Below are 12,410 nucleotides of genomic sequence, written 5' to 3'. Positions count from 1 at the left end.
TAATGACATCCTTGGAAAATGATAGTGCAGCACACGCAATGCAACGGTCAGTCACAGCAATAGATCTGTTCTGCCTCCTACATCTGTCAACTCCACTGCAACATGGCTTTTTATATCAACCACTGGTGGGCTGTTACACAACACATGCTACTTCCCTAGTGCTGACTCAACCATGAAGGATAGCTTGGATTCCACTCTGCATTCTGTCGCGCCGTGACAAAGCGGTGAGGAAATATTTACCTTCAATGGAAAAAGTACACTTGGCACAGTGCTGAAACCCTTCAGATGGGTAGCACCACTACTGTGCCTTAGGATACCTCTACCTTCTCACCCCGTGTGCTGCATGTCTGCCAGGAGAGCGCAAGAGAGAAATCACTGAGTGCGCGCGAGAGAGAGAGAGAGCGCAGTGAGTGAGAGCGACACACGTGCCTGGCCCTCTGCCAGTGCACACTTCTAGGATTTTTGGCCACAAAAGCCATAGAGCGGCTCAGCCCTCCCCAGTGATTGTAAGTGTCTCACAAAGATACTGGCTGAGAGGTCTGTGTCGAAGCTAAGATTAACCCACCCGCTCACAGCAGGAGAGGGCAGAAACAAATCAGACACAACAGGAGACTGGAAAATAGCGAAAGGCTTTCCCCCTATATGACGCTTACTTACCAAGGGGGACATTTGTATGTTCATTATACAGCTTTGTGTTGACTCACTGTGTTTGGGGAAGAGATAGTACAACTTTGGATACCAGATTAGCTGCAGAGGAGAAATATTCAAATAAATGTGGCTTCTTTCTTCATGTGGACAAATCTATTCTTTAATGTCAAGGGCAGACATAAAATTACATTGGGATTGGATTTTGAGAATATAGCTAAGAAAGGAGAACTGACATACATTTATAAGGAGAGTAGAATGGCGGTAAGCCAAGGTGGCCTTACCTGTTTGAACTGATCCTCAAAGCTATTCCAGTCAGCCTGCCCGTTGGGGGAGGTGGCAGAATGGGGCCCTGCAGGAGAGCGGCTCTCGTCAGGCTCCTGCTTCACCCTGACAGGTGGCAATGGCACCTGCTGGGGGCCCGAGGTAGAGTAACTGCCAAATGGATGCGCTGGTAGGCGGGAGGCACCCTGTTGTAGAGCCAGTGTCTGCTTGCGGAGGTACTCAAGACCACTAGCCCCTCCCTCTTCCTCCTCGCTCCCCTCGTCTCCATCCATCATCTCCTCATCATCCCCTGAATCCCGGCCTCTGTCCTCCTCATCCTCTCTCTCTGAGTCCACACTGCTCTGGTTGGAGACCCGGGACAGTGGGCCTCCTCTGGGTATCCCTGCACCTCCAACCAGGGCCTTGCCCATGAAGCCAGCTCCAGAGGCCCGGGCCGCGGCCAGGATGGCCTGCTGCGCTGCTACCTGCTGGGCGTACATGATGTGGGCCTCGCGGAGCCGCCTCTCTTTGCACTCCATCTCCAGCCTGGCCTGCTGCTGGCGCTGCAGCTGCTCCATGACAGCCTCCAGCTTCATTCCTCCTGCAGTGCCTGCCTGAGGATAGACACCCCCCAGACCACTCTCCTGTGACATGCTGGGCTGGGAGAGGAAGTGAGGAAGACATCAATAGCCAACCATAAACCAACAACTCAAATTACCACTGGATGTCTGGCTTTACAGGTTCTAATAAAAACACGCATAACACAAAGTGGACTATTTAGACATAAAAAACAGGGAAGTCCCATATGTCAGGATTAGACTTAGTACAGTAGGCTACAACAAACCGTCCACTTCATGAGGATAACATGGGTAAGTTTCAACATGAGCACAATAGATGAGGGAAAGGCTAATTGACATTGAGGAAAGGGGAGAAGACACTGCAAAATACTGTTAATAAACAAACAACAACAACAACAAAAAGTACAAAGAAATGTACTGCATGGAAAGGATTGTATGGTATGCAATATCTGGTGCTACACGTGATTGTATTTAAAAGTACAGTAGTAAAATGCAGGACATATTTATACGTAGGTGTATTTATGTTCTTCTTACAAGACCACGTTTTGTCCTGTAGAGATCTACAGCATATTGTATTTATGCTTCTTATTTGAAAAAAATGAATTCGAGTTAACGCATAACACTCAATTGAAATAGATATGCACCACTTTAAGAATGAGCTAAAACAATGTAAACCATTGGATTTTAACATAAACATCAGTAACAATAACAACTTTGAAATAATTGTGAACCATGTAGCCTCGTACAGTTGTTTTTTATCATCAAAAAATGTCAATTTAGCTTAAATCCGAAACACTAAATCAACCCAGATGTATCCTACATTCAAAATTAACGTTAGATGATTGTTAAAGTTCGAATATAATTTTATCCAAAACACATAGGCCTGCAGCCTCTTCTATTCGTGCAGTCAGTCAAAATTTGCCTTCCGGATGTATATGGCGGGGCTCCAGAAAACGTACATGAGTAAACAGCGTATAGTATCGTAGCTTGCTACGCACATATACTCTCCCCCCCCTATCTAAATCATATTAGGGAAGCAGATTAAAGTGCATAAAAATATGCATGCATTTGATCTATTTTATTGGGTTACGCACTATACATTATTTATTTGCAGTAGGATTTTTAACTGTAATTAAAACAGGACATTGGCAATGACGTACGCTGAACTATCAAAACCAAATATTAATAAGGATTTCCATTTTTTTAAAGCGTTACTTTTGATAGGCTAAAAGCACGAGACTATATTGCTCTGCAAATAAATGTTCGCTACCTCGCTCCTATAGGCTATGACACAGCCGAGACCCAGCCAGGGCACAGCGCCAAACAGGGGGAAACAACTCACCATTTGTGCCTTGCTGCTACCGGAATTGTCCACCATCCCTCCTTCCTAGGTTATCCTTTTCCCTCTTCGCTGGCACGGTTTCAATCACTTGTAAACACAGAGGAATTGTGCATGCACGGGGGGGGGGTTAAATTTGTCCACCAGCAGATAGGCAGAATGTTGGCTGTGTAACTCTCAATTGTATCTTTCTCCACTTCTTTTTTTTTTTATTTGGAGAAAGACGAACATGAAATATGGCCCGATCTCATATCTCGAAAAACTAGCCGTTGAGGTAACTCCCTTGACTCGATTTTCCTTCACTTGAATTACACCCCCCGTCTAGGCGTACAACATCATTAGGGCCCGCCCAGTGACAGCAACAAGTTCCAGAGTTCCAGCGCAGCGTTGGCTGAATAGTTACTATGCGTATGCAAATCTCATGAGAATGGCAATTTTATGAGAATGGCAACATTGTCAGTCCATGCAAACTAGAGCCTATTAAATAGTACATAATAGATCGCGTGTGGCCGTTATGCTGACAGGCGTTTTCCCTCAATACAATTCCATTTAACATGTGGATAACTTGCCTATTGAATAATTAGCCGGCCCTACATTTTTGACAAACATTGATAATGCAAAGCTATAATTACATAACTATTGAGGTACAGTACTAATGCAATTTATAATCCCAGATAAAAACTACTCTGCTGAGCGGTGAACTATAAAATAGCCTACAAAGACACATTTATACAGTGATGCATGTACGTAACGCAAGTAATGACAGCCGGTTAGCTACTTCCCTCGCCATGAAATAATATTGTGACAACTCAATTCTGCCCCCAAATGGATGGAAAAAGAAATGGTCTGGTATTATGGCCCCACTGTATGTGTGGTCTCCATGTTCAGTTAACGATCTATTTATTCCACGTGTCAAACTCATTCCACGGAGCGCGGAATGTCTGTTGGTTTTCGCTCCTCCCTTGTACTTGATTGTGGAATTAAGGTCACTGATTAGTAAGGAACTCCCCTCACCTGGTTGTCTAGGTCTTAACTGAAAGGTTAAAACAAAAACCAACAGCCCAGTTTGACACCCCTGATCTAACATAACCAACCTGCTTTTATCAAGATGTCTTTCCAATATACCAGAATACTCATCATAAACATATTCTGCATCCTCAATGCTGTACATTCAAGCTCTTCTACATAACAAATATTTGACAGAGATTAGATTGATAGTACTCTGAATTCTGTGAAAATAACTTTCAATGGTGTAACATCCCCTCCAGCAAACCAGAAGAAAATTACAACAGGACGTGTGCATATTTTGAATTATATTGAAAATAGCAAAACAATCGTTATAATCAAATAAAAATAGTTTCCTATAGGTATATGTTTTTTTTTTAAACATTTAGCACTCAGTAACACTTGGTATATTGTTTTAACTAGGATACAGAAGCAGATTGTCCCATTAGTTGCATAGTACAGGCGAGTGCAGTGTACTAACTGCACCAGTTGGTGTTGAGTGCAATATTTATCTATCTAGCACACAGGTCAAGCACTCAATGGCTGCGTTTAAACAGGCAGCCCAATTCTGATATTCTTTCTGCTAAATTGGTCTTTGGACCAATCATGCCAGAACTTTCCACCACAGCTCTTTTTCAAAGCTGATGTGATTGGTCAAAAGACCAATTAGTGAAAAGAATATCAGAATTGGGTCGCTTGTGTAAACACCGCCAGACTGACACACACTTCCACATTAAGTCTGCACTGATAAACAGCAACTAGCAAACACACTTATCTTTAGCCACACATGTAAGGGCTCGAGTGATGAGAATCACCCATTCTAATGCCTGACAACACAGACAGAATTCTTCAAAATGTTTAGTGTACTGACAATGTACTGCTTGCTTTAAAAATCAGAAGATACCAAAATACTAACATACGGGTGGGTAAATTGACAATTTGCTGAGTGACATGCGAGTGAGAGTGATCAAAATGTAACAACAGGTAGGTGACTTGTCTGTTCAGATCGCCTATCGCATGCATGTCCCTGTGAGGTTCTAGTAACTACTATATGTAGTAGGCAGAGGATCAAGTAGGTTATTGTGTACAGCATTGTCAGGAGGTAGTGGTTAACCTCAGTGACACCATGGGATGTAATGTTACCTCTAACACACAGGACAAGATTGACCAGTTCTCATTGCTGTAACATTACAGTAAAAACAGTGCCATTTTGTAACCCTTTAACATATAACACTTTTCTTTGGAAAAAACATTGAAAGGCAGCCTGACATGAGTAAGTGCTAGTTTCCCTATACAATTTAAAGCATTAATTCACATACAAGTAAACCATGTAGTGTCAAAGCCACAGACAAGGGTTTGAGGTTAGACCCAAGATTAATACCAAGGATTTGCAACAGAAACAGGGAATTTTAGGAAGATGTATTAAAAATGCCAATCAATATATCTAAAGTTAGGGAATGTTCAGGTTTGTTTTCAAAGGGCTTACTTTGAAAGGGAATTGGAGCAAGACAAGCTTGCGGAAAAACTTTTGCGTTCAAACCGCTCTAGGACATTTGCTGTATGCATATCAATTTTCTATGTTTAAATAGACCTGGGAGAGATATGCCAAAGAGGACAACAAGACAGTGACCTTCTCCATCAGGTGAATGAGTATAGTGCATGTCCAGAGATGAATCACCCTGCACCTGTCTATTCAGAGGGGCTGCAGCATGGTTAGCATTTCATCTAGATCCAAAATAACACAGAGGTCAACCTTTGGGGTGACAGAGAGCCCGCTTGGACAGTGGCTAAGGCCCCCATGACTTCAGTCCATGCTTAAGGTTAGTTAGGGTGTAGAGAGCACTGCATAAACAGTGGCTAGGCGTTTAAAGTGTTAAGGGGGTTCCATGCTTAGACAGTGGTAGGGTTTGGGGAACAGGAGGCCTTTCCTTGACTTAAACAGTGGCTAAGGTCAGGGTAACAGAGGTCCAGTCTTTAAACACAGAGCTGCAGGGTCAGCCAGGTCACAGCACTAAGTGCCCTCCTCACTGCATGGAGCACGACGGGGCCTCAGCGCAGCAGCAGGCTGAGGAACCCATGGCTTTCGGGGGAATGAGGTCCAGGTCCTCGTCGTCAGGGATCTCATCCAGCCGGTATCCATCCTGCAGCAGCTGCCTGCTCAGGTCTGGGTGTACCTGCACAGAGAGGTCAGCCGTGGAATGACAATTCAAAAAAGGTATGCGGACAGGAGGTGTAAGAAAAATGTGTGAGGAGAATATAAATTGTAGGTGGATTTCAGATTTTCTTTTTTACATTGTGTATACTTGTATTGAATCTTGTTTAAATATGAATAGATGTGCAGTTGACTATAAGGGCAACTATTTTATATAAAAACTGAACCCTGTTCCTGATAGAGAGCACTGCTGCTCAACGAACAAGCCTTTCTATGTAGAAGCATGGTCTGAGTATAGTATACTCTTTCACACTGGGCACACTCACCTCAGCTGAAGAATATCCCGAGGAATACTGCTCGACATCTAGCTCATCATCACTGCAAGGTCAAGACAAGATAATGTCATTAGGAAAACTCTTAGGCTGGGATTCAATCCAATCTCAGATTTGGACAATGTGCCACTTAAAGGTCATTTACGATTGAGTCAACATATGCAGCGTTTACCATAAATGTGGTCTATGCAAACGTGGGAAAATTGCCTTTTAAAATGTGCATTGCTGACCAGGCGCACTTGGAGTGAATTCCAGCCCTATACGGGCTCCCGAGTGGCACAGCGGTCTAAGGCACTGCATCTGAGTGGAGAGGCATCACCACAGACCCTGATTCGATTCCAGGCTGAATCACATCCAGCTGTGATTGGGAGTCCCATAGGGCGGCACACAATTGGCCCAGCGTCGTCCAGGTTTGGCCGGGGTAGGCCGTCATTGTTAATAAGAATTTGTTCTGACTTGCCTGGTTAAATAAAAAACAATCAATCTCTAAAGACCCTGTCTGCAGTCAGTAGTGCCTTGCCAATAGTGTTTGCCAGAGAGAGTACTTAGCACCTCTGAACAGAGGCCATAATTTGCACACTGTCAGACATCCACCAGGGTGTGGTCCCTAAATCCCAGCGCGCCGAACGATTGGCAGATCAACATTCGGCGCCATATGTGTGTAGTCCTTTACCTGTCTGAATCCAATGCTACCAGTGTCTCTTCAGCATGCTGACTCAAAGCAGCATAGCCTTTGTTGAACTTCACACTTCTACAAGAGGAACAAGAGAAACTTGAATTGTAACAGCTCGAATACCTCAAATTCCATGTTTGTAGGCGTCCAATGATACACACCTACAAACATACATCTCTTACCTCTTTCCTCCTTGCCTGGGCTGTTGCATCACTGGACCCCCTGAGGTAAGGCCTTTTTTCTTCATTGCTTTACGGGCCATCTCACGGTGTTTCTCTAAAGCCAGGATTCAGTCACATGCAGAAGAACACTTTAAATAAAAACATAGGCTATGACACTGAAACACTGAATCATCACAAGGCTTTAAACAGGAATTGTGTCAATCTAGGGCCAGGGATGTGCTTACGTAGTTTCATGTGAATGGCTGGGGCTTTGGACATGATGTAGGGTCCCCTCTTCTCCAAAGGTCTGTTGCCCCCATCTGTAGCCCTTGGTCTTGAGCTGCTGCCATTGCCCGGACCCTTGACATGTGAAAATCAGGAATGTATGAAATGTCATGGAGGATTCTGTTACAAATAGAGGATCCCTAGAAGACAACTACAGAAAACAACCTTGCCCTTAATGCTGCTACACAACTACAAATTAGCCCTGCCATTAGCCTCTCATTTGACTCAAAAAGATAACTAGCCAAGTATATTGCTACCAATTTAGAAAATTATCAATTTTTTTTATAAATGTTTTGCTCCTATGAGGTAATCCAACAATGTTTACGCCGCCATTTTGTCTATTTAAAATCTTCTCACATTGTTTGTCACAGGTGAGTGCCATCATGATCATGACACTTCCCAAAGTGCTGCATGTCATGATGGGACTCACCAGTGTCGCTCAATGAGAGAAGGTTTTTAATTGACAAGATGGTGGCATAAACATTGTTGGATTACTTCATGGAGAAAAACATTTATTTTAATAACTGAGCATTTTCAAAATTCAAACGAATCACCTGCAACTGGTCACACCCGAATCAAGACCATAAAAAGTGTTATCAAATACAGGTTAGTTCAAATCTGGCGGTTTGCTGGCGGTTTGTATAGGGCTGTCCAGTAAAGGACACCCAAAATATTTGGTTATATCATAAAATTACCAGTGTTCTGTTTGGATTCAGTCATGTCATTAACTTTGTGAAACTCTTCCGTTTCAATTGCTACCATAGCTATGCTTTTCATATTTCTTCTGCAAGAAACATTTCAATTTAGCCATTTCCATATAGCAATGGAGGCTGCTGAGTAGAGGACGGCTCATAATAACGCTTGGAATCTGCCCGCTTTTATCCACTCAAAGTGGATAACTCCCTCACGACGCCAGGACAGCGGAGTCAATCACCACCTTCCGGAGACACCTGAAACCCCACCTCTTTCAGGAATACCTAGGATAGGATAAAGTAATCCTTCTCACCCCCCCTTAAAAGATTTAGATGCACTATTGTAAAGTGGCTGTTCCACTGGATGTCTTAAGGTGAACGCACCAATTTGTAAGTCGCTCTGGATAAGAGCGTCTGCTAAATGACTTAAATGTAAATGTAAAGTCCCCAACCCAACTTCCACATCCTGAGTGATGCCCCCAGCCCGAGTCCGGCTGTCCCTGCTTGGACTCTGAGTGCCCCCAGCCTTGGGGGAGGCCTCATCGTGCACCTGGTGACCTTTTGACTTCTACAGCGAGTCCCAACCTGACTGACAATCCCACCAGAAGACGGGCCTGGCGGATGGGCGACCACCACCTAGCCCCCTACCTATCCAGAGCCCAATGTCAATGTCTTATGCCTTCTACCCACCTGCCTGTTCTCTCTCACACTCTATGTCTGGCCTCTGGCCCAGAACAAAAGCTTGGATCGGGTGCTGAGTAAGTGAGCTGCTCTGCTACGTATGAAACCCTGACCCAGAATCAGGTCGTCTACGAGTGATTTAGCACCAGGTTCCCCACAAACATGCGGTGCGCATCAGGAGAGGGGCAGCAACTTATCCGGCTGCACCCCAACCTCGTGACGAACGGCTCTACTCACCTGTCAAAAGAGGAAGGCTAACCTGGGCCAACCGAAGATCTGCGGCGCTACGGTATCGTTACGTTTAGGGGGGATTCTGACTTAGAGGCGTTCAGTCATAATCCCACAGATGGTAGCTTCGCATCACTGGCTCCTCAGCAAAGCACGTACACCAAATGTCTGAACCTGCGGTTCCTCTCGTATTGAGCAGGATTACTATTTCAACAACATATCATCAGTAGGGTAAAACTAAACTGTCTCACGATGGTCCAAACTCTGCTCATGTTCCCTATTAGTGGGTGAACAATCCAACGCTTGGTGAATTCTGCTTCACAATGATAGGAAGAGCCGACATCGAAGGATCAAAAAGCGACATCGCTATGAACTTTTCATACTGAAAATCAAGATCAAGCGAGCTTTTGCCCTCCCTAAGCTCACCTGCGTTACCGTTTGACAGGTGTACCGCCCCAGTCAAACTCCCCACCTGCCACTGTCCCTGGAGCGGGTCGCACCCAGGGCTTGCCTCCCCAAGTAAGTGAAAAAACGACTAGAGTAGTGGTATTTCACCGGCGGCAAAGGCCTCCCACTTATTCTACACCTCTCATGTCTCTTCACAGTGCCAGACTAGAGTCAAGCTCAACATGGTCTTCTTTCCCCGCTGATTCCGCCAAGCCCGTTCCCTTGACTGTGGTTTTGCTAGACAATAGGGAGGGACAGTGGGAATCTCGTTCCTACATTCATGCGCGTCACTAATTAGATGACAATGCATTTGGCTACCTCAAGAGAATATCAATTATGTCCCACCTTTTGTCCCTGCTTCATCGAATTTCCTCACTTTGACATGAGGGGGTCACAGCCACCCTGAAGGTGGATTGAGAGCGACCGCGAAGGCTAGCATGCTACGGTCAGATATCGTCAAAATGACATCCATTCGAGTAAAACCCGGTGGTATCATCAGAGGCTTTTCTGTCTTACAAACTGGACATCAGTTGCCGCTACTAACCTTCTGCGGACTTTAATAGGGTTTTTACACTCAATCGAGAACCAAATAACCCTCGCAGTATCTAGCGGCACCATCGACCACCTTTACCAGCGCTTCATCGATATTCCTCACTTTGACATGAGGGGGTCACAGTCACTCCATGGGTGATTTGAGTGCGACTGCGACATTTGGGTACGCTCCTTTGAATTTCATCAAGTTGCCATTCAGTGATCCGTCACCAGTGGGAACCTAAGCTTCTTCCATCTGTTTTATTGTTCCGCAGCAAATCAATGGCCGTGGATGGTACTACCCACATCAAATGTAGGCCTCCCTCCCCAGACAAGCTGGAGATACCTTTCCCCACTTCGTAGGGCATGAGCCAGATCCATGCAATGCCCTATCACTGCAGGGCCAATGGGTTTAGTCTCCGCCTCAAGTCTAGTGAGTGTAGAGGAGACCTCCCCACCTACAATGTATGGGGCCGGCAAGCGCCATAGCTGGCGAGATCTGCGAGAAGGTCCCGGATCGTGTCCAGAGTTGCCACCGCCAACCGCCGGACCCAACCTCCCCACCGGTCCGCCTTCGGCCAGCCAACGGACACCACCCACATACAGCCCCTTGCGAGACCACGCACGAGAAACCATGAGATGGGTTGCACAACTAACTTCCAATGATGGCGAGAGGAGGGCCTCCCTAATCTTCTACATTTGCAGTCACTGTATATAGATTTTTCTATTGTGTCATTGACTGTATGTTTGTTTATGTGTAACTCTGTGTTGTTGTTTTAGTCGCACTGCTTTGCTTTATCTTGGCCAGGTCGCAGTTGGAAATGAGAACTTGTTCTCAACTGGCCTACCTGGTTAAATAAAGGTGGAATAAAAATATACAAATAAAAAAGGGCGACAGAGCGACTGCTCCCCCAGCCACGGCTCGAGCCCAGCCCCGCTTCGCACCCCAGCCCCGCTTCGCACCCCAGCCCAACCGACCCAGCCCTAAGAGCCAATCCTTACCCCGAAATTACAGATCTTTTTTGCAAACTTTCCTTACCTACATTGTTATAACATGCCAGAGGATGTTCACCTTTGAGACCTGCTGTGGATATGGGTACGGGCCCACCTTTGAGATTTACACCCTCGCCCCCAGATTTTCAAGGGCCAGGGAGAGCTCACCAGACGCCGCAACGCTTTCCAGGGCGTGGGTCCCTCTCCCGGGGCGAACGCATTCCAGGCGCTCTGCCCTTCACAAAAAAAAAAAGAACTCTCACCAGGGATGCCGCCAGTTTCTCCGGGACCGGTCCCATTACCGGCACCCGTCTCCGCCAGTCCGTGGACAAGTAGTTTGCGGTCAGTGTGTCACATTACTATTGAGCTATTGAAATTTTAAAGTTTGAAAAACGAATGTAAAAACATGTGAGATGAAAATGGACAAACTAAAGTGTGTGCAATGTGTAGGTCTGCTGAGTGTACATTTTGAACCTTGTTTGAAGTCACTTGGTCACATGACCAAGGAGCTATTGAAAAAATATATATATATATTAAAAAATACAAAAGCGTGTAAAATGTGTGTCTATGCCATCGGGTTAGCTAGAACCAGTTTTTAAAGTTTTAGGAGTAATGGTTAAAGAGCTATTGAAATTTGGAAAATTAGATTTGTCACTGTTGACTGCTAACTGCTGTTGGTGGAGGTAAGGAAAACTACAGACGAATATTCAACCTGAATCTGCTTTACCTCGGTTGCAATATAGGCATATTCCCACGAGTGTAACGGGTTAACGGAAGAGTTAAGATTATACAAGACGTTTTGAAAAAAAAAAAAAAAACATATTGGTGTGTATTCTACGCAGTTGAACATACCCTCTTTTTTAAAATATTTGTCAGTGAACCTAAACAAGTTGCTGGATAGGGCAAGTAGCCAAGCTGATAAGAGCGTTGGGCCAGTAACAAAAAGGTCGCTGGTTCGAATGCCCGAGGCGACTAGGTGGAAAATATGTCGATGTGCCCTTGAGCAAGGCACTTATCCAGAGCAATTATGGTTAAAAACGTCTTCTAAATGACAGATTTAAATAACGTTCTCAATATCTGGTGTACAATCTGTAGCTAACATGGTTAACTTACAAACTTTGCTAACGTTAGCAGTAAACAGTAAATAACAAGCCAAGTAACGTTATACGCTGATAGAATGGTAGCAAGGTTGGTTGTCATTTGAAAACAGAGTTGCCAGAAATCAGATTGCGTGTTATTGGTTAGCTAGCTAGCCAAAACATAGTTACCGGCGTCAAAACTTGGGATTCGGGCACAGCAGCAAGGAGAGTATCCCTCTCCTGTTCCTCCATAATGTTGTTCATGTTGGTAGGAATGTTCACGCTTTATACGCTAAAACAGGCATGTTGACTATTTCCAACCATC

General features: G+C 44.9%; 2 protein-coding genes across 4 annotated transcripts in view; both read right to left on the bottom strand.

The window, feature by feature from the left end:
* The window catches only part of LOC115113620 (AT-rich interactive domain-containing protein 3B-like), a 66,093-nt gene extending 62,039 nt beyond the window's left edge, over positions 1 to 4,054 (bottom strand). For all 3 annotated transcript variants that reach the window (XM_029641473.2, XM_029641475.2, XM_029641474.2), the window contains exons 1-2: positions 2,830 to 4,054; positions 930 to 1,568 (exon numbers count right to left, since the gene is read on the bottom strand). In XM_029641473.2, coding sequence (XP_029497333.1) covers positions 930 to 1,568; positions 2,830 to 2,865 — 675 coding nt within the window. In that variant the 5' untranslated portion in view covers positions 2,866 to 4,054. The remainder of the gene's footprint in view (positions 1 to 929; positions 1,569 to 2,829) is intronic.
* A 72-nt stretch (positions 4,055 to 4,126) lies between these two features.
* On the bottom strand, positions 4,127 to 12,359 carry fam219b (family with sequence similarity 219 member B). Its single transcript, XM_029641477.2, has 6 exons — positions 12,275 to 12,359; positions 7,395 to 7,509; positions 7,171 to 7,264; positions 6,989 to 7,066; positions 6,310 to 6,361; positions 4,127 to 6,005 (listed from the first exon to the last, which is right to left on the bottom strand). Exons 1-6 carry the CDS (start codon positions 12,347 to 12,349, stop codon positions 5,856 to 5,858), a joined length of 564 nt encoding a protein of 187 aa, XP_029497337.1. The 5' UTR covers positions 12,350 to 12,359; the 3' UTR covers positions 4,127 to 5,855.
* Between the last annotated feature and the right edge of the window lie 51 nt (positions 12,360 to 12,410).

Source organism: Oncorhynchus nerka, linkage group LG28, assembly GCF_034236695.1.
Source record: "Oncorhynchus nerka isolate Pitt River linkage group LG28, Oner_Uvic_2.0, whole genome shotgun sequence".
NCBI lineage: Eukaryota > Metazoa > Chordata > Actinopteri > Salmoniformes > Salmonidae > Oncorhynchus > Oncorhynchus nerka.
Note: the sequence above shows the minus strand (reverse complement) of the source record. Positions and strands in the feature narration are given on the sequence as shown.

What these genes read in the sequence shown, in the direction of transcription:
- fam219b (XM_029641477.2), bottom strand. Translation starts at nt 12,349, where the DNA reads ATGAACAACATTATGGAGGAACAGGAGAGGGATACTCTCCTTGCTGCT. An exon ending in AATCCCAAGTTTTGACGCCG is followed by an intron (nt 7,510 to 12,274) that starts GTAACTATGTTT and finishes TCACATGTCAAG; the next exon opens with GGTCCGGGCAATGGCAGCAG. An exon ending in GTAGCATTGGATTCAGACAG is followed by an intron (nt 6,362 to 6,988) that starts GTAAAGGACTAC and finishes TTGACCTTGCAG; the next exon opens with TGATGATGAGCTAGATGTCG.